Source organism: Neovison vison, chromosome 14 (genome assembly GCF_020171115.1).
Source record: "Neovison vison isolate M4711 chromosome 14, ASM_NN_V1, whole genome shotgun sequence".
Lineage (NCBI taxonomy): Eukaryota > Metazoa > Chordata > Mammalia > Carnivora > Mustelidae > Neogale > Neogale vison.
This window is the reverse complement of record NC_058104.1, coordinates 6,629,279-6,651,104: the sequence shown is the minus strand read 5'-3', so window position 1 is coordinate 6,651,104 and position 21,826 is coordinate 6,629,279. Positions and strand designations below refer to the sequence as shown.

The 21,826-nt window shown below is 42.3% G+C and overlaps 1 protein-coding gene across 2 annotated transcripts in view; it reads left to right on the top strand.

Annotated features, from left to right (window-relative positions):
* The first annotated feature begins 2,154 nt into the window (after nt 1-2,154).
* The window catches only part of USP42 (ubiquitin specific peptidase 42), a 52,277-nt gene continuing 32,605 nt past the window's right edge, over nt 2,155-21,826 (top strand). Inside the window, exons 1-3 of one of the 2 annotated variants that reach the window (XM_044233800.1) lie at nt 2,155-2,223; nt 6,569-6,818; nt 9,307-9,507. In XM_044233800.1, the coding sequence (XP_044089735.1) occupies nt 6,578-6,818; nt 9,307-9,507 (442 nt within the window). In that variant the 5' untranslated portion in view covers nt 2,155-2,223; nt 6,569-6,577. Of the gene's footprint in view, nt 2,224-5,337; nt 5,468-6,568; nt 6,819-9,306; nt 9,508-21,826 lie in introns of those variants that run through there. The other variant, XM_044233801.1, reaches the window with a different exon arrangement.

Genomic DNA, 21,826 nt, shown 5'->3' with positions numbered 1-21,826 from the left:
CTTTAGAGGAAAAGCCCCTCTCTTTGCTTTCAAGGCACAGTGTGAGGTGGAGGGGGTGAGTAATCCTGCCCCCAAGAGCCTGTTCTAGTGGAGAACGCTAAGGGATGGTTAAAAAAACAAAACAAAGCAGAACAACTCTCAAACCCTCTTCCTACGTAAGTTGCTCAGGTGCTGTATTAAGAGGCGGACTGTGGGGGTACTTTGTTAATAGAATACTGAATGGAAAATGAAATTAGAAGGCAAACATCTAGTGTGACTTCCAAGGGAAGCATTTTGAAAAACCACAAGACTCGGGTGAATATTAAGAATCTGGCTCTTCAGTTCCTTCTCATTTTCTAATCATCTCAAAGTCATTTGGGGGAAAGGCTAGTAAATTACTGAGTCCATCCCTCTGGCCCTTTTGATCTTGCAGATCTCTTACTAGTGTTCTAAGGACCACAAAGGTGAAATTCCATAACCATTCTTCATCTGGAAGTGAGTTGTGTTAATCCCCAAAGTAAGCACTGAGTTTTGGAGGTTTGGAATTCACCTTTTCCCTCTGTTTTCTCAGAATGCTTCAACGTTGTGCTCCAAACCCACAACTGATAATTGTAATCACACAGGTGATTTTTTTCCCCCCATAATAGTGAAATGAGTGACACCAAAAAGATATGCGGTCTTGTAGGGGGAGCAGTTAAGATTCTGATGGGGGATTCAAGAAGGGATCCATGAAGAAGGGGCACGGGCAGGGCTTCTATAAGCAGATGTTTTGGGGTGTTTGTACGAAAAAAAGCCCGTTGTGGCTGGGGTTACAAAGAAGAAAGGGAACTGAGGCTTCAATGTCAGGTGAAGGAGTTTAGACTATTCTGTGGACCACTAAGAGGCTGAAGGCTCTGAGGGGAGCAACGCTTGACCTGTGTTACTGAAAGATCAAGAAAACCAGGGAGATCCCAGAAAAGTAAGGGTGGAACGGAAGTGGAGATTAGCAGAGCCTCAGAAAGGAGACGGAGGGAATGGATGTGGCGAGGATATTGCCTCTGGGGAGGGTCGGGTGTGATTTGGTGTTAGGGATTAGACGGGCGGGAAGGGCTCAGGTTAGTGCAGCACTAGAGCCTTGTCCTTATTTTTTTTTTTTTAAAGATTTTATTTATTTATTTGAGAGAGAGAGACAGTGAGAGAGAGCATGAGCGAGGAGAAGGTCAGAGAGCAAAGCAGACTCCCCATGGAGCTGGGAGCCCGATGTGGGACTCGATCCCGGGACTCCAGGATCACGCCCTGAGCCGAAGGCAGTCGTCCAACCAACTGCGCCACCCAGGCGTCCCCGAGCCTTGTCCTTAAAGCAGAGAACCCAGCAGAGAGGAGCAGGGTCGCGGAGGAGGGGAAATGCAGCGATGAATTAATTAGCTTTCTGCTCAGTCTCGCTGCGGAGACGTCCAGTAAGTGGCTGGGCGTGTGCATCTGGCACTGGGGAGCCAGAGCTGGTCTAGTTGCCCCCAAAGACCGTGGAAGGCTTGGATCTCAGGTGCAATCGTGACGAGCTGGGCAGGGCCCTGCCCTCCTCGGGAGTCAGGTTTCAAATTCAACCCTTCCCGTCGCTCAGTCTGTTAAGTCTGAGCGCGAGTTGGCGCCCCATGGCTCCGGCGTCCTTAAAGGCTGGGTCGCTAGGCCAAGACACGAACGCCGCAGTCACAGCACCGCAGCGCGCGAGGGAGGCTCTCCCCGGAGTCCCGTCCGTTTGGGGGACCCCGTTCCGCCGCGTCCCGGTGCACGCCGGTCGGGCGCGGCAAGGGCGGCGAGGGCTTGGTTCCGGGCCCCGCGTCCGCCGCGCGCCTTACGGTCCGCTCCCGCCGACGGCCTGGGGAAAAGACCGCCCCGGCCCGCGCCGCGCGGCTCGGCTCAGCCAATCAGCGCGGCCTTTGCGCCGCGCCCCGGCGCTCCAGTGACGCGCGCGCCACTTTGCGCCCGCGGCGCTTTGACGACGGCCCCTCCCGCGCTCGCCTGGCCCGTTAGCTGCGTGCCGCGCCTCTTGTGCGACGGCCCCTGGGCGGCGGCGCGTGCGGGCGCTGCCCTGGCGCGCCCCCTGGCGGCCCGGCGGGGCGCTGCGGGCGCGGCGCTGACCCGGAGGCGGCGGCGGCGGTGCCCGGATGGAGGCACGTCATTGTCCCCCGCCGGGCGGCTGGGCTGTGTGCGGCGGCGGCGGCGGCGGCGGCCGAGGGGGATGGAGCGAGCGCCGAGCCGGGTCAGGTAAGCTCCCGCCTCCTTCCCGCCCGCCGCTGGCCGGCGTGGGGCCCGCGGAGCGCCCCGCTCGCCTCGACCGCAGCTGGCCGGGCCGCCCCTGAGCCGGCGCGGCCCGCGGGGGACTGGCGCGGCCCCTCGCCCGCCGCCCCCTCCGCAGCCGCGGGCCGCCCGAGACCCCGCGGCGCCGGTGGCAGCGCCGCTACCTCCGGCCGGGCCAGGCCGCTGGGGGGGGGGCGGCGGCCGGGGCGGTCGGGCGCCCCGAGAGCCAGGCTGCGCGGGGAGGCCAGACCCCCCTGGTTGCCATGGACACTGCCCTCCCACCCCCACCCGGCCCCAGCCCGCCCCCTCGGCCCGTGGGCCGGGCCGGGCGGGCGGCTCCGGGGCGGCCTGGCCCGCACGGGTCTGCCCGCGGTGGGCGTGTGCCGGCCGCCGGCCGCGGAGTCCGGCGTCCCTGGCCCGCCCGCCGCCCCCCGCGTGGCTGCCACCTCCCGCCCCCGAGCGGCCCTCGGAGCCCGGGGCTCGCCTCCCCACCCCCACCGCACCCCCCAGAGAGACAAACTTTCCCACCCCGCCGCCCCTCCGCGGCACGCCGGTCCCCCTCGCGGGGCCGTCCACCTGGCTCCTCCGCCGAGTGTCCGGGTTCCCCACGCCGGCCGCTGGGGCGGAGCGGGCACCCTCGAGGGGGGAGAGGAGGGGCCAGCCGGCCCCGGCGGCGCGTCCCCAAAAGCGTGTGCGCCTCGGTCCAGTTCTTTATCTTCGGGGCAGGAAGAGCCAACTTACCTGGAGGGGGTCGGGGGAGAGGGTGATCAGTTTCAGATGTTTGAAATGAAAATTTGACGGGACAAAGTTTTACAATCTAGGACTTTAACCTTGTTATAATGAATGCAGTTGAGATTACTTTTGTTGAATAGCGCTTTTATATTCAGGGAGGCCTCAGCGTTTACTTGTTTATGGGAAAACATGTTAGTGATTTAAAGTAAATATACTCAGATAACAGTAAAACGTGTTGAGAAACTGTTCAGTTAACACCTCTTCCTCAAGGTAGCAACAGTATTACAGGTTCTCATATGTTTTTGTGGCGTCTCACAATTTTTTAGGACTGCTAAATTTTAAAGATAATTTCACTCTTGGCTCATTCAAAGTGCATTGGGGATATGAATAATCGGTTTTACTTATTTGTTTTTATCTAAGTTTCACTTTCTTTTCCTATCATTGAATCGAGTCCTCACTGTTTGGTTTGTAAAGGTTTAAGGCTAGTCGTTTTATTTACTTAAAAATAATTGAAATCAAGGCTGTATCTTTTTAACGCTTGTGTGTTTTCCACTTAAACAAATGTTGCAAGAACTTGGATTACATTGTTTATGAAGAAGCAGAGTGTATCAGTTTATTTTCTGCAGGCACTGATAGTGTTACCTTTATGTGCAGTGCCACAATGTTTAAAACAGCTGTATGCTGATTTTTAAAATGAGAAAGAATATTGCATTCTGGTATTTGATAGAACTATAAGGGACTAAAAATCGTAAAACTTCTGAATAAACGATTGCAGTTAAAGCAAACATTTGTGAAGTCCATTAGTCTCATTCCTCCACACACCTCCAGCCTTGATACATGTACTCATTTTTTCCAAACATGTTTTTGTAACTTTTTGTGCATCATTAGAAGATGCTGAGAGAAATTTTAACTTTTCATTGAAGTAATTTATTAAAAGCCAAATATAATCATAACTGTGATGTTTGGAAGCTTTATTAACAGTAAAGAACATGTAACTTTACTAAGAATCTTAGGTCCCATATAATGTTTGGCTTGTAGAAAGTGTATCTCTGTAGCCAACGCAATTTAGTTTGATCCTCAATGGTTTTAGGATAAGTAGTCATTGGCCAAATATACAAACGAAGACGAGTGGATGGTTTTGGTTTGTTTTCCCAGAATTATAATGTTATATGGCTATTGATGATTGAGTTATATGCTTTCCTTAATTTTTTTTTTTTTCATTTAAAAGCCCCCCCCCCCGCCGGCCCCTAAAGGCAAATGGAACAAGTAAAATGGTTTTATTTGGTTGGTTGTTAATGATTGTCCTGAAGAGATGTTTATCCTAGGAAAATTGAGGTTTTTGCTGTTCAATGTTATTGTAGATGAGGCCAAATTAACTTTTTCTGGGGTCTCTGTTTTGGCTTGCTTCTTCCTTTTGCTCCTTCTTCTCTCCCTTCTTCTCTTTTGTTTCCTTATTCTTGCTTACCTCCCCTGTGTTTCATGGTGCAGACTTTATTTGGATAATACAGCTCAAGCTATCTTCTTGAATAAAGATCCTATATCTTAGATTGACTTAAAACAGTTTAACTTTTCCTATTTTATTAAGCTTTAATGTCAACTTTTTTTTATTTCTGCATAAGATCCCCCAAAATTCTTAAGGTTGTGCTTTAAGGTCAGGGGGCTATAATCATGTTGTAATTTAAAATTACAACAAAATTGTAAGAATTTTGAAAGAACCTTACTGTGAGCAGACTTTATCACAACATTTGTTGAGGTGACACGAATGTTGGTATTTATTCTCTGATAGTCTGTATTGAGTATTTTTTATTTTTATTTTTCTAAGATTTTATTTATTTATTTGACAGAGAGACAGACAGCAAAAGAGGAAATAGAAGCAGGGGCAGTGGGAGAGAGAGAAGCAGGCCTCCTGCTGAGCAGGGAGCCTGATGTGGGGCTCCATCCCAGGACCCTAGGATTATGACCTGAGCCAAAGGCAGTCGCTTAACACTGAGCCACTCAGGCGCCCCTGTATCGAATATTTTTTTAAAAGCAAGTTTTAAAGGCTGTTCCTACATCAAAGTAGGAATGAGATACTGTATACAAATGAGATACTGTATATAAATCACTCAGCACAAGCCAGTGCTAAAAGCAAACCCTGGTTACTTCCTGTCTTCGGGATTCATTCATTTGTTCAGCACATGTGTGGCCGGCTTTCTGTGTGCCAGGTCCCGGCGTAGAAATACAAGTGTGCTGGAGAGCAACAAGTGAAACCGGCCGCGGAGTAGGTGCCCCAACGCTACCATAGAAATCGGTGGCAGGGCGCTGTGGGAGCCTGCGGATGGGTTCTGACCGGGTCTTGGGGGAGGGATGTTGTCAAGGAAAGCGTCCCAGAGGAAATGAATTCTAAAATGAGAAGTGATCATTGTGACTGGCTGGAGGTGGAAGGCTGGAAGAGTGTGAGGTGAAAAAGAACAGCATGTGAAGAGCCCAGAGAGCGCAGGTAGGAACAGAAGCTGGGGAGTGTGTGAAGTGGTTCCGGGGCCAGGCCCTGCCAAGTCTGGGTGTTGAGACGTCCTGGGGGGCAGTCGGGGTATGCCTGGGAGAAAGGTTATCTATAGAGTAGTGGCACGTTCGCTTTGGTTTTCACTGGGCAGTTTACATTCCTAAAGGAACCCCAGTGACTAGGTCAGCAGCCAGAAGGAACCCTTGCTGGGAATGTTGGGCCCGGTGACTGGTTCCAGTTGCTGACTAGTTTGGGTTATAATTGCTCCATTTTATAGACCCTGTGGATTCAATGCAATTTCTCATAGGTCTATTATGAAAATGAAGTAAATTAATCTATGTTCAGTGATTAACACAGTGCCCAGCATATAGAAAATGCTTAATTTTCATAATTAAGCATTTGAGAGAGAGTGGTAGCCCCAAGATTTAAAAATAGGATTCTGAGAGAAAATTATAATTACTTTTTTAACACGTATTTATGTTCAAGTTTGGTATCGGTAATGTCTTACGGGCTTCATTTAAAAAATCATATATACCAAATAAATGAGCCTCTTCAGAAAAACTTTTCAAATGTGAGACTTCCTTTTTTTTTTTTAAATCTATTTCAAACAAGTCATTTTGGACTTTAAGCTCAAAATTAAAACTAGATTTTTCTCTTCATGTAGTTGAGACTTTTCCCTGATGAATTCTGTGTGAATTGAAAATTGAGTCAGATGTATTAGTGCATTTCACATTCTAAGTGATAGAAGAAAATATAGGGGTTCTTCGTAAATGTTATAGATTTGGAAACTGAGGTCCCTGATTATAAACTGAAATATGAGACTTTTAGGGGGCTTGGAATAGAATGACAACATCCAGTCAAAAATTTTTATAATTGAAAGTTTTATAATTAAATATTGTTGGCATGTCAGGTGAGCACAGTGCTAAATGTTCCAAGGAAATGATTTCAAAGTTAAAAAATATGGCTGTTTTTATTTTACAGCAACTTCTTTGACAGTAATTCAATATGGGTAGGATAATTTTCCAAGATCTAATGGTAGATTAAATAGAATACTTTTCTGAATTTCTAAAACAACTGCATGTGTTTTGTCTTTTGCAGAGTTGAACAATGACCATAGTTGACAAAGCTTCTGAATCTTCAGACCCATCAGCCTATCAGAATCAGCCTGGCAGCTCCGAGGCGGTCTCACCTGGAGACATGGATGCGGGTTCTGCCAGCTGGGGAGCTGTGTCTTCGCTAAATGATGTTTCAAATCACACACTTTCTTTAGGACCAGTACCTGGTGCTGTAGTTTATTCAAGTTCATCTGTACCTGATAAATCAAAACCATCACCACAAAAGGACCAAGGTACTACTTTTTAAAGACAGAATCACTCCAAGAAACTCTTGTATACATGCTGTCAGTGGTTGGCATTTTGGGAAGGCGTCGTCTTTTGCGAGATCTGTTGACACCTGAGTGACCAGCAGTGACGTTGCCCTACAGGCTTCATTTTCCTGTGCTGCTTGGTCATGATTAGCATGTGTTCTAACAGGGTGGATTACTTTTGGTTATTAAAATATTTGTAGTTTCTTTTATTCTAAATTTTTTGAGGGATGAACTTCATCTCGGTGAGATTGAGATGGGCATTTTGTTAACTTGTCAGTTAACTGTAGTTCCCTAAGTAGGGAAAATTTTGAAGATTCTTTTTAAGTATTTTATGTATTTATTTGACAGAGAGAGAGATCACAAGTAGGCAGAGAGGGAGGTAGGAAGCAGGCTCCCCGTCGAGCAGAGAGCCTGACTCGGGGCTTGATCCCAGGACCTGATCATGACCTGAGCTGAAGGCAGATGTTTTAACCCACTGAGCCACCCAGGCACCCCTTGAAGATATTTTTAAAAAACTATTGCCTACTGGGCACCTGGGTGGCTCAGTTGGTTAAGCAACTGTCTTTGGCTCAGGTCATAATCCTGGAGACCAGGGAACACAAACAAAAATGATGGTCTTTTGACAAATGGCTCTACCCAGCTGTGAGTTGTTTTTTTAGGTTTTGGGTTTTTGGCCAGTTAAAATCAATCTGTGGTAATAAAGGTCTTTGAAAGACAGCAGATAATGTAAATGTTACATTTGTTAAAGCTGTGTAAATGTGGTTACATTTTGTTAACTCATCTGGTTAAATGAAACATTGACACTTTAGTTGGTACTTCTGAGATTTTTGGTTTGAAAGCTTTGAAATGCAAAGAAGATATATTAGTTCCTACTCAGAACGTCATTTGGCTTAGAATAGTTTGGCCCTCATATTGTTTTGCATCCTCACAGTAAATGTGGTATTGTGATGTGGTGGCAGGTGGTGTGATCCGCTGAAGGTGTTTTGGGTAGGAGGAGAGTTATATCACAAAATAAACAATTCAGTTGAATGTTACACATGGAGTTTAAAGACCTTCACCACCAAGACTTTCCCACAGGACTTCTTTTCACTGACTCCAACTTCCCGTTACTTGCTGGGGTTCCTTTCTCTCTCTCAGGCCTTAACTCACATCACCCTGCCGTGCCCTTTTTGGAGCCCTTGTCCCATTCTCTGCGCACTCATTTCTTTTTTCCTAATTTTTCTTTCTGCTCCCACTGAGCCGAAGCCTACCTTTGCATACTTAAACCCATTAATTTCTCTGTTAAAATAGAGAACCATCCATTAAGGCGTTTCCATCTCCAGCAGCACCAAGGAACTGGCAAACTTTTGAAAAGGTCGTCTTCATACGGATGATTGAACTTTCCTCCCTAAGTTGTTTTTGAGCTTTACCTGAGTTCTGTTAGCATAGTTATCATTAATAATCTGTTTATAAGTCTTGAAAATAGACATCTTTTTAGGCAACATAGAAATATGCTTATGAACATGGATAGTGGTGCCCAATAGCCGTGAGTTCAGAGCCGGTTTCCTTTCTGGTACAGTGGGGATGATGTCTCTGCCCCCTCTTCGACTGAGACTGGCCGCTAATAAGGACTGTAGACGTGCAGTGCCGGTGAAGAGGATGGTGAGTGCGGTGGTACTGAGAAGCATCCACAGCAAATGTTCTAGAGAGTGAGCTCAGCCTGCATTCTCTGTAGATTGTGTTGAAAAAGTTTTAAGTAGGTATGAAAGAGTAGTTAGAATGAACTCACATGTAGTCATCAGTCAGCTTTATTGACTCAGAGCGGATTATGCCTTCACCCGGGACTCCCCTGTCCATCGTTGTAAAGTAAATCCAAGATTTTTTATTTCTTCTAGACGTATTTTAGTTTGTATACCTAAAAAACTCTTTTCTAAAAATTTAAGCATCTTTATATTAACATTCTAGTCAATGTTAAAATTTGGCCACTTGTCAAAAAAATTTTTTAACAGTTGGTTTGTTGAAGTCAACATCCAGACAAGGTCTATACTTTGCATTTGGTGGGTGTCTCTAAGTTTCTTTGAACACCCGCTTTGGTCATTGCAGTTTACTTACTGAAGAAACCAGATCTTTTCGATTTCCCACATTCTAGGATCTGTCCTTTAAATTTTCCCTGTAGTTCTTTCTTTCTTTTTTTAAAGATTTTATTTATTTGAAAGAGATCACAAGCAGGCAGAGAGAGAGAGGGGGAAGCAGGCTCCCTTCTGGGCAGAGAGCCCAATGCGGGGCTCCGTCCCAGGACCCTGAGATCATGACCTGAGCTGAAGGCAGAGGCTTTAACCCACTGAGCCACCCAGGCGCCCCTCTTCCCTGTATTTCTGGTTAGCTGCTAAAAACCCAATTTTGACCAGATTCAGTTTGATGTGTTGCTGTTTATTGAGCTTGAGAAGCATGCAAAGCTTTGTTTTTAAATATTTCTTGTTTATTTTTCTAGCCCTAGGTGATGGCATTGCTCCTCCACAAAAAGTTCTTTTCCCATCTGAGAAGATTTGTCTTAAGTGGCAGCAGACTCATAGAGTTGGAGCGGGGCTCCAGAATTTGGGCAATACGTGTTTTGCCAACGCAGCACTGCAGTGTTTGACTTACACGCCGCCTCTTGCCAATTACATGCTATCTCATGAACACTCCAAGACATGTAAGTGTTCTGCGTTACGTTAACTTCTGTAGTGTGCTCTGTGCTAACCTACTCTCATTTTCTTCCTCTGCAATGAAGGTGAAGAACGAAGCCAAGAATTCTATGATCACTAGGAAATTGCTTTATTCTTTTAGAAACGATGGAGGAAGGCTCTTAAGATTTGTATTCAGGCTGCATAAAAATCATTTTGCACCTCATTTGACCTGTGAAGTTATTGAAAAAGAGACATATTTTATCAGCATTTGGCATTTCTGAACCCCCTGCTGGCTTTCTATACACTTGCTAAAAAAAAGTGACATAAATGTCTGCCGCCAACAGCTTGGGACAAGCAGAGTTAAGAAATCCTGTCTCTCCTGCTTCCATCTCTTGATTCATTTGGAGGCTTATAAGTCTTAGTGGAGAGGAACCTCTTGTTATGGCCTCCAACCTCCTGAAAATTCATATAGGACTTTCTTTTGAGTGTGTGTGAGCTCCCTTTTCAACCTAAAGGCCAGGAAATCAGTTAAAATATGTCTTTAATAGGTGACAGCCAGCTCAGTGGTTGACTTGTGAAATTCAGAATGCATCTAATTTTTGTGGTTTGAGCTTCTAAATATATTGTAAGTATCCTTCGTCCTTATAAATGAAATTTCCCTGTTCTTTGATCTACAGTAACACTGAGGGTTTGTGTGTGTGTGTGTGTGTGTGTTGTGTGTTGTGTGTGTTCGGGTGCTTTTCATTAATTATCAGGATGAAAACTCCTTAGGCTTCTTCTTGAATAGTTCTTTACTTAATGGAGAAATTAAACTGGATCTTTTAAAACTGCCCCATACCCCCTTGCCCACCAAAGAGCAAAATAATGCTTGTGAAGAATTTGGAAAGTACAGAAAAATTTAAAGAAACCAAAGGAAAATCACCTAGAATCTGTTTGGTATGCCAATGGCTTTTACATTACAGAATGAATGTTTGTTTGCCTTCATTTCCCCGCTAAGTTCATCATTCATTCCCCACAGAAAGCCTTCCTATCACTTCTGTGCTTAATGTAGGTAGGGTGTGGGTGAAAACCCAGTACTGGCACCTGGGCCGTGAGAGAAGGGACCAACACAAAAATTCAGAAGCTCCAGGTGCCCAGAATTAGGAATCTACTATGCTGTTTGTAGCTTTTGTACTTCCTATTTTTCCTTCATTTAGCTATATCAAGGCATAATCATTTATATATAAGTTAGGTACATCTCTTTATTATATGTGCAATTTTATATATGTACATAACTCAGGTATATTTCTCTTAGCTTTATTGAGGTATAATTGACACATAATAAATTGCACATACTAAAAATGTATGTTTGGTGCATTTTGACATTTGTGTACTCCCATGAAACTACTACCGCAGTTAAGGTAACGAATATATTCATCTCCCCCAAAGTTTTCCAGTGGTCCTTTGAAACCTCTTCCTTCTACCCCTCCTGCCCTTCATCTCCTCCACCCCAGACAACAACTGGTGTGCTTTCTGTCTACTGTAGATTAGTTTGTATTTTTTAGAATGTCATATAGTGGGATTATACAGGCATATATTCTTAAATTGCCTGGCTTCTTTGACTTAGTGCATTTATTTTAACATTATTCCATGTTGCGTGTATCAGTAGTTAGTTTTTTGCTTTTTTGCTTTTGTTTTTTAAGATTTTATTTATTTATTTGTCAGAGAGAGAGAGAGAGCGTGCGCGAGCACGCTCAAACAGGCAGAGGCGGAGAGAGAAGCAGGCTCCCTGCCAAGTAAGGAGCCTAATGCGGGATTCGATCCCAGGAACCTGGGATCATGACCTGAGCTGAAGGCAGCAGCTTAACCAACTGAGCCACCCAGGTGTCCCTCAATAGTTAGTTTTTACTGTTAAGTAGTATTTCATTGTATGACTATACCACATTTTGTTTCTCCATTCACCCACCTATTGATGGACATTTGGGTTTTTCTCATTTGGGGCCATCATAGATTAAGCTACTATGAACATTTTTATATACGTGTTTATAAACAGGTTTTTGTAAGGACATGTATTCTTTTGGGTAAATATTTAAGGGTGGAATGGCTTGGTCCTGTAATACATGCGTGTAAAGTTTAAGGTAAAGTTCCAATCTGTTTCCCAGAGGGATTCTGGTATTTTACATTCCCAGCAGAAGTGACTGAAAGTTCCATTTGTTCCGTATCTCACCATAATGTTTGGTGTGGTCAGTCTTTCCAACTTAGCCATTCTAGTAAGTGTGTGGTATAGCAAGTACTACCCTACTGTGGTTTTAATTTACAGTTCCCTAATGAGTAATGATGTTGAACATTTTTCCGTGTGGTTAATTGCCATCTGTGTACGCTCTTGGCTAAAGTGCCTGTTCAAAGCTTTTGCTTGATTTAAAATTGGGTAGTGTTCTTGTTGTTTGGTTTTGAGAGTTTTTATATATTCTGGGTACAAGACCTTTATTGGATATGTAATTTGCAAATATTCTCTTCCAGTCTGGAGAAGAATATTCTTTTCACACTATTTTTTGAAGAGCACGTTTTTAGTTTTGAAGAATTCAGTGTTATTACTTTTTTTTAAAGCTTTTAATTATTTATTTGACAGAAAGAGGGGAGAGAGAGCACAAGCAGGGAGAGCAGTAGGCAGAGTAAGAGGAAGAATCAGGCTCTCCCCTGAGCAGAGAGCCTGAAAGCACGGCTCTAACCTAGGACCTGGAATCATGACCTGAGCCAAAGGCAGACCCTTAACCCACTGAGCCATCTGGGAGCTCCATTGCTTTTTCTTTTTATCAGTTATGTTTTAAGTGTATTAAGAAATCTTTGCCTTGGGGCTCCTGGGTGGCTCATTCAGTTAAGTATCTGCCTTGGGCTCAGATCGTGGTCTTGGGGTCCTGGGATTGAGTCCCATATTGGGCTCCCTGCTCAGTGGGGAGTCTGCTTCTCCTTCTCCCTCTGCCTCTCCCCCACCTCCCCACTTGAGCTCTCTGATCTCTCTCTCAACTTGAATGGGTAAAATCTCTAAAGATTTTATTTATTGATTTGACAGACAGAGATCACAAGTAGCCAAAGAGGCAGGCAGGGAGAGAGCCTGATGTGGAGCCCTGCTGAGCAGAGAGCCTGATGTGGGGCTTGATCCCAGGACCCTGAGATCATGACCTGAGCTGAAGGCAGAGGCTTAATCCACTGAGCTACCCAGGCTCCCCAAGAATGGGTAAAATCTTTCCAAAAAAGAAAAGAAAAAGAAATCTTTGCTTCACCAGACATCATGAAGATTTTCTCTATATTCTTTTACAAGATTTATAGTTGTAGCTTTTATATTGGTCCATGATCCATTTTGAGTTAATTTTTATGTGTGGTGTGAAGAGTGAATTGAAGGTCAGGTTTTTCAGTATGGATATCCAGTTGTTCCTGCTCCGTTTGTTCAAAGATAGTCCTTTCTCCACTGAATTGACTTTGTTTCTTTGTCAAAAATCAATTGACCCTATCATATGGATCTGTTTCCAGACTCTGTTCCGTTGCACTGATCCACGGTCTATCTTGACACCATAACACAGCGTCTTGATTACTATATATTTAAAAGTTTTTTAAAATCAGGAAAGTCTTCCAGTTTTTCTGTCCTTTTTCAAAGTTGTTTTGGCCATTCTTGGTCCTTCGCATTTCCAAGTGAATGTTGGACTCAGTTTGTCAACGTCTACAAAAAACTTGCTAGAATTTTGATTGGTATAGTGTTGAATCTATGAATTAATTTGGGATGATTGACATCTAGAGGGCTGTTCTGTCCCCCAAACAAGGTACACATCTCCATTTATTTAGGCTCTCTTTAGTTTTTCTTGGTGTAGTATTGCTTAATTCTCAAAGTACAAATACATTGTGCACATTTTTTTTATCAGATTTATCTCTGAGTATTTCCTATCTTTGGAAGCTATCATAATTGGTAATATTTTTGAATTTGAATTTCTAATTGTTTATTGCTGGACTATAAAAATGCAAGTGATTTTTGAATATTGATCTTGTATCCTGCAATCTTAGTAAATTTATTAATTCTGGTAGGTTGTTTTTTTTTTTTTTAAGATTTCTTAAGATTTTAAATGGAATCAGTCATGTGATCTGTGCATAAGGACAGTTTTACTTCATTTCCAGTCTGCATGCTATTTCTTGCTGTGACGCACTGGCCAGGACCTCCATTCTAGTGTCGGATGGATGTGATAGTAGATATGACATCTCCTTCTTCACCTGAGGGGGAAGGCATTTTAGTCTTTTACTTTTACGTACATTGTTAGCTGGAGAGTTTTCCTAGGTGCCTTTCACCCTGCCGAGTGTTTACTTGAATGCTAGGCCAAATTTGCATTCCAGAGATGAGCCCAGCCTGGTCATGATGTGTTATGATTTCCATGTATCATTGGATTTGCTAAGAATTTTAAAAATTTGACAAACCATAAGTGACTCTTAATCTCACAAAATAAACTGAGGGTTGCTGGGGGGAGGGGGGTTAAAAGAGGGGGGTGGGGTTATGGACATTGGGGAGGGTATGTGCTATGGTGAGTGTTGTAAAGTGTGTAAACCTGGCGATTCACAGACCTGTACCCCTGGGAATAAAAATACATTATATGTTTATTAAAAAAAATTTTATAGAAAAAAAGAATTTTAAGAATTTTACATTGATGACGAATATTAGTTTATGCCTTTTTCTGATTTTGGTGTCAGGGTTCATGGCGTCATCATGAACTATGGTGAGAACTATGTTGGGATTATTTTCTTCTATTTCCTGGAAGACTTTTTGTAGAATTAGTGTTATATCCTACTTAAGTGTTTGGTAGATTTCAGGGAAGCCATCTGGCCCTTGAAGTTTTCTCATGGGTAGGTTTTTCACTACATATTTAATTTCTTTAATAGATCTAGGGCTCTTCAGGTTATCTGTTTTTTTATCAGAGCGCTTTGGTAGTTTGTGTCTCTCAAGGAATTTGTCTTCCATGTCGAATGTACCAGCATAAAGTTGTTCATAATGTTCTGTTATCCTTTTTTATTCATCTTATCATTGATATTCTCAGAAAATCAGCTCTTGGTGTAATTGTTATTTTGTTTTCTGTTTTACTGATGTTTCTTCTTCTTTTTACCACTCTTTTTCTCCTGCCTACTTTGGATTTAACGTGCCCTATTCTAGTTTCTTAAATGGGAAGTGTAGGTCATTTAATTTGAGATCTTCTTTTCCATTTTGTTTAATGCCATAAATTTCCCTTGGAAAGCTGCTTACTTGTGTTCCAGACATTTCAGTATTTCATATGTTCATTTTTATTCAGGTCCAAGTACTTTCTAATTGCCCTTGTGATTATTTAGAGGTATGTTGTTTAGTTGCCAAATGTTTTGAGGGTTTTCCAGAAATTGTCCTGTTACTTATTTCTAATTTAATTCTCTTGTGGTCAGAGTCTATTTTTTTTTTTAAGATTTTATTTATTTATTTGACAGACAGAGATGACAAGTAGGCAGAGAGGCAGGCAGAGAGAGAGAGGAGGAAGCAGGCTCCCTGCTGAGCAGAGAGCCTGATGTGGGGCTTGATCCCAGGACTCTGAGATCATGACCTGAGCTGAAGGCAGAGGCTTAACCCACTGAGCCACCGAGGCGCTCCCAGAGTCTATTTTTTATTGTTTGAATCCTTTTAAACTTGAGACTTGTGTTATGCACCAGAACATGGACTGGTTTGGTAAATGTCCCATGTGTACTTCATAAGGATGTGTGGTCTGCTCTGTTGTTTGGAGTTTCTGTAAATGCTGATGATAGTCAGGTTCTTCATAGTTAATTCTGTAACTAACTACCCAGGTAGTTGTCGTTTTGTTGAGGCTGTCTTCTGTGTCCTTGCTGCTTTTCTGTCCACTTGTCCTATCAAATTTGGGAGTGATCTGTTGAGATATATTTGTAATTTGTTTTTTCTTTATCAGTTTTGCCTTGTGTTTTGAAGCTCTGTCACTTAAGACTATTGTGATGCCCTTATGAAATGACCTATTCATAATTGATGAGATTACCCTCTTTATCCCAAATATGCTTTGTTCTGAAATCTACTTTAATATAAATGGAGTCCCTCCAATTTTCTTATGATTGTTTTTCCAGTTTTATGATTAATGTTAACATGGTATATCTTTTTCCATCTTTTTACTTTTAACCTATTTGTGTCTGTACTTAAAGTGGATTTCTTGTATAGATGGCCCATAATGTAATTTTCTTTCTTTCTTTTTTTTTTTTTTTAACGGTCTCTGTGTTTTATTTTGGGGTGGAAGCCCATTTGTATTTAATGAGATTGATTAATTGATATGGTTGGGTTTAAACTTAACCAACTTGCTGTTTCTTTTCTCTTTGTCCCATTTATTCCTTACTTCCTTTTTCATCTTTTTCTGCCTTTTTTTTTTTTTAAGATTTTATTTATTTATTTGACAGAGATTACAGGTGAGCAGAGAGGCAGGCAGAGAGAAGAGGAAGCAGGCTCCCTGCCCAGCAGAGAACCCCATTGCAGGACTTGATCCCGGGACCCTGAGATCTTGGCCTGAGCAGAAGGCAGAGGTTTAACCTACTGAGCCACCCAGCGCCCTTCTGCCTTCTTTTGAAGTGAATAATTTTATGATAGTTAATCCTTTTGGTATATTTTCTCTAACTTTGTTTTTCTTTTTTTTTAAGATTTTGTTTATTTTTCAGAGAGAGATACGGTGAAAGAGGGAACACAAGCAGGGGGAGTGGGAGAGGGAGAAGCAGGCTTCCCACGTAGCAGAGAGCCCAATGCGGGGCTCGATCACAGGACCGTGGGATCATGACCTGAGCCGAAGGCAGATGCTTAATGACTAAGCCACCCAGGTGCCCCTGGCATACATCTTTAAATGATCAGTTTGCCTTCAAGTAATATTCCATTTGTGTACCGTATTGTAAGGACTTGGTGACAGTGTACTTTCATCTCCTCCCTCCTGGCATTTATTTGTGCCATTGTCATCATCTACCTGTGTTATAATCACACAATATATTGTGTTATTTTTGCCTTAAATTAAAAAGGTTTTGCTTTAAATAGTTAAGGTGTGGGGCACCTGGGTGGCTCAGTGGGTTAAAACCTCTGCCTTCAGCTCAGGTCATGGTTCCAGGGTCCTGGGATCGAGCCCCGCATCGGGCTCTCTGCTCAGCGGGGAGCCTGCTTCGCCCTGCCTCGCTCTCTGCCTGCCTCTCTGCCTACTTGTGATCTCTATCTGTCAAATTAAATAAATAAAATCTTAAAAAAAATAGTTAAGGTGTGTTTAAAAATCTTGGTTATTTACCTGTTGAGTTATCATTTCCACTGCTTTCAATTCCTTTAGTGGATTTAGATTTCTATGTGCTCTTTTTCATGATGGCTAAAGGACTTCCCTTAACTTGGCTTGCTAGGGATGAACTCTGCTTTTTGATTTGTTTTATTCTCAGTCTGAGATGTCCTTGTTTTGCCTTTTTAAAAAGTTAACATTTTGGGGGCGCCTGGGTGGCTAGTGGGTTAAAGCCTCTGTCTTCAGCTCCAGTCATGATCCCAGGATTCTGGGATCAAGCCCCACATCTGGCTCTCTGCTCTGCGGGGAGCCTGCTCCCCTCTCTTTCTCTGCCTGCCTCTCTGCCTACTTGTGATCTCTGTCAAATAAATAAAATCTTTTAAAAAAATAAATAAAAAATAAAAGTTAACATTTTTGTTTTGAGGTAATCGTAGATTCCTATGCAGTTGTAAAAATGACACACAGACCTCCCGTGTTCCTTACCCAGTTTCCCCAGTGGTAAGACTGGTTGTTGGCATGAATACAGTCCGCTTCAGAACTTTTCATCATTACGGAATACCTCATGTTCGCCTTTTATAGTCCTGCCTACTTTCTTTGTGCCCTGATGTCCTCCTTTAACCCCTGGCAACCACTAATCTGTTTTTCATTTCTATAATTTTGTCATTTCAGGAATGTTATTTATATATATTAAGTTGTGCAATGTGTAATGTTTTGGGATTAGCTTTTTCATTCAGCATAATTCTCTAAGCATTAATTCTCTGAAGATTCATTTAGGTTGTGTGTACTAATACTTTGTGGGCTTTTTTTTTTTTTTAAATTGTTGTGTAGTATTCCATGGTGTGGATGGGATGTGCCATGACTTTTTTTAACCAGTCATCCACAGAAGGACATCTGGGTTGTGTCCACTTTGGGGATATTCTGATTAGAGCTACTGTAAGCATTAGCGTGTACAACATATGTGTGAACATATCTTTATTGCTCTGAAGTAAATGCCCAAGATTGCCATCACTGGGTCATATGGTAGTTGCATGGGTGATTTTATAAGAAACTGTCAGTTTTCCAGTGTGCTGACATTTTACAATCTTACCAGCAAGGTATGGGAGTTCTGGTTTTTCTGCATGTTTGCCAGCATTTGGTGTTGTCACTGTTTTTCATTTTAACCATGCTGATAGGTATATAATGATACCTTGTTGTGGTTTTAATTTGCATTTCCCTAATGCCTAAAGGTCTAGAACATATTTCCCTGTGCTTATTTGCCATCTGTATATCCCGTTTGGTGAAATACCTCCTTGCTATCTTTTGCTCATTCTCTGTTGCATTTTTTGTTTTTATGCCATTGAGTTTTGAGAGTTGTTTATATAGTTAGATAAGGCCTTTGTTGGATATGTAGGCTCCGAAGAATTTCTCTCACCCTGAGGCTTGTCTTATTATTATTAATGTTGTTGTTGTTTAAGATTTTGTTAGAGTGTCTGAGAGAGAACACAAGCAGGGGAGCAGTAGAGGTAGAAGCAGACTCCCTGCTGAGCAGGGAGCCTTATATGGGGCTGATCCCAGGACCCTGGGATGATGACCTGAGCTGAAGGCAGATGCTTAAGCCACGGAGCCACCCAGGTGCCCCGGGGTTTGTCTTTACATTCCCTTAACAAGGTCTTTCACAGAACAAAGTTTTTTAATTTTGGTGAAGTCTGACTTTTCCTTTTATGAATTGTGCTTTTGGTGTCGATTTTAAGATCTTTGCCTAGCTCTTGATCTTGGAGATTCTCTCATATTGTTTTCTGAAAGTTTTATAGTTTTACAGTTTACACTTAGGTCTGTGATCCATTTTAATTTTTGTATAGTTTGAGATTTGGGTGAAGTCAGTTTTTTGTCTATAAATGCCTTTTGCTCCAGCACCATTTGTTGAAAAGGCTATCTTTCCTGGGGCGCCTGGGTGGCTCAGTGGGTTAAGCCTCTGCCTTCGGCTCAGGTCATGATCCTAGGGTCCTGGGATTGAGCCCCGCATGGGGCTCTCTACTTAGTGGGAGGCCTGCTTCGCCTCCCCCTCTGCCTGCCTCTCTGCCTATTTGTGATCTCTCTCTCTCTCTGTGTCAAACAAAACAAAAAAAAAAAAAAAAAGAAAAGAAAAAAGGCTATCTTTCCTGTATTGAATTGCTTTTACACTTTTATAAAAAAAAAAAAAATCACTTGGGGGGCACCTGGGTGGCTCCGTGGGTTAAAGCCTCTGCCTTCGGCTCAGGTCATGATCTCAGGGTCCTGGGATCGGACCCACAGCGGGCTCTCTGCTCAGCGGGAGGCCTGCTTCCTCCTCTCTCTCTGCCTGCTTCTCTGCCTACTTGTGATCTCTGTCTGTGTGTCAAGTAAATAAATAAAATCTTTAAAAAAAAAAAATCACTTGGGCATTCTTGTGTGCGTCTCTTTCTGGGTTTCCTGATCCAGTCCATTAGGTGTGCGTTCGTCCCTCCACACAGTCTTGCTGTTAGTTTTGTAGTAAGTCCTGATATCAGATAGAATGATTCCAGCCACTTACTGTCTTTCAGAATTATTTGAGCTATTCTTGTTTGTCTGTCTTTCCATATAAACTATAGAATAGTGGTATAATACCTACAAAAAGTCTTTCTGGGATTTTGTGATGTGTGAAACCTGAATTTCAGTTTGGAGAGGGAGAATCAATGCCTTTACTAAAGTTTACATTTTCAATCTGTGAACTTGGTATGTCCATTTATTTAAATCTTCGTTATTTTTATCCCTGTTGTGTAATATCATGACGTTTTGTCTTGTTAGGTTTACACGTAGTTTTGTTTTGTTGAGGTATTGTTAGTGACATTATATTTTTGATTTTGCTGTCCATGTGTTTGCTGCTGGTTGTAAAGATACATTTTATTTTCATATGTTGATCTTATATCCTGTAACCTTGCCAAACTCAGTTATTAGTTGAAGACTTTTTTTTTTTTTTTTTTTTTGGTAGACTCCTTAGATTTTTCTAGTAGACAGTCATTTATATGCAAGTATGGACGGTTTTACTTATTCCTTACTGATTGGTATGCTTATTTCCTATTCTTATTTCACTGGCTAGAACTTTAAGGAGAGTGGACATTTTTGCCTCATTTCTGGTATTAGGAAGAGGAGCATTCGTTTGATGTTAGTGGTAGGTTTTTCAGTATATGCTCTTATTAAGTTAAAAGAGTTAAAAGAGTTTTCTCTGTTTCTTAAGTTAAAAGAGTTTCCTCTATTTTTTTGCTGATTTTTGCTTTCTTTCATGAATGAGTGTTGATTTTTGTTAAATGCCTTTTCGATATCGAATTGATATGATCATGTGATATTTCTTCTTTAGTCTCTTAATATGGCAGATTATACCAATAGCTTCCAGTATCAAGTCATCTTTGTATCCCTGGAATAAATTCCATTTGGTCATAATGTGTAATTGTTATTTGAAGTTTTTATTTTAATCTCCTGGTGCTTGTCAAAACAGGTGCATTCCTTAATCCCCATCACCTGTTTCACCATTGCCCCACTCAGCTCCCCTCAGGTAACCATCAGTTTGTTGTTTGTAGCTGAACAGTATTTCTTGGTTTGTGTCTCTCTTTTCCCTTTGATTGCTCAAATTACACATGTGAGTGAAATCATATGGTGTTTGTCTTTCTGACTGACTTTTTACACTTAGCATTATGCTCTCTAGGTCCATCCATGTTATTGCAAATGGCAAGATTTCATCCTTTTTTTATGGTCGAATAATATTTCCAGTATATATGCCACATCTTGTTTATCCATTCATCAGCCAGTGGACCCTTGGATTGCTTCCATATCCTGGGTATAGTAAATAATGCTGCTACAAACATAGGGGTGCATGTATTCCTTTCTTTAAATTAGTGTTTTTGTATTCTTTGGGTGTATACTCAGTAGTGCAGTTGTGGGACTGTAGGGTAGTTCTATTTTTATCTTTTTGAAGAACCTTCATACTCTCTTACAGAGCGGCTGTGCTAGTTTGCATTCCTATGAATAGTGCAAGAGGGTTCTTTTTTCTCCACATCCTTGCTAACCCTTGTTGTTCCTTGTGTTGATTTTAGCCATTCTGTGTGAGGTGATCCCTCATCATAGTTTTGATTTGCATTTCCCTGATGATGAGCATCTTTTCATTTGTCTGTTGGCCATCTCTATGTCTTCTTTGGAGAAGTGTCTGTTCATGTCTTCTGCCCATCTTTTAATTGGATTATTTGTTTCTTGGGTATTGAGTTTTAGAAGTTTTTCTTTTCTTTTCTTTTCTTTTTTCAAGATTTTATTTATTTGTCGAGAGAGAGAGTAAGAACAAGCGGGGGGAGAGGCAGGCAGAGAGAGAAGCAGGCTCCCCTCTGAGCAAGGAGCCCGATGTGAGACCCAATCCCAGGGCCCTGGCATCATGACCTGAGCCAAAGGTAGATGCTTAACTGACTGAGCCATCCAAGCATTTCAAATTTTATAAGTTCTTTATAGATTTTGGATTCTAGCCTCTTATTTAGTCATTTGCAAATAACTCCTCTCCTTCTGTAGCTTGGCTTTTAGTTTTGTTGGTTGTTTCCTTCACTGTACAGAAGCTTTTTATTTTCACGTAATCCCAATGGCTTATTTTTTGCTTTTGTTTCCCTTGCCTCAGGGTACCTGTCTAGGAAAAACGTTGCTATAGCCAGTGTCAGAGAAATTACTACCTGTGTCCTCTTCTAGGATTTTTATAGTTTCAGGACTCATATTTAGGTCCTTTATACATTCTGAATTTATTATCACATATGGTATAAGGAAGTGGTCCAGTTTCATTCTTTTGCTCGTTGCAGTCATGTTTTCCCAACACCCATTTGTTGAAGAGACCATCTTTTTCCATTCTTTCCTGCTTTGTCAAAGATTAATTGACCATATAGTTGAGGGTCCATTTCTGGGTTCTCCTATTCCATTGATCTATATGTCTGTTTTTGTGCTGGGACCATACTGTTTTATTTATTACAGTTTTGTAATGTAACTTGCAGCCTGGAATTGTGATGCCTCCAGCTTTGCTTTTCTTTTTCAAGACGGCTTTGGCTATTCAGTGTCTTCTGTGGTTGCACACAAA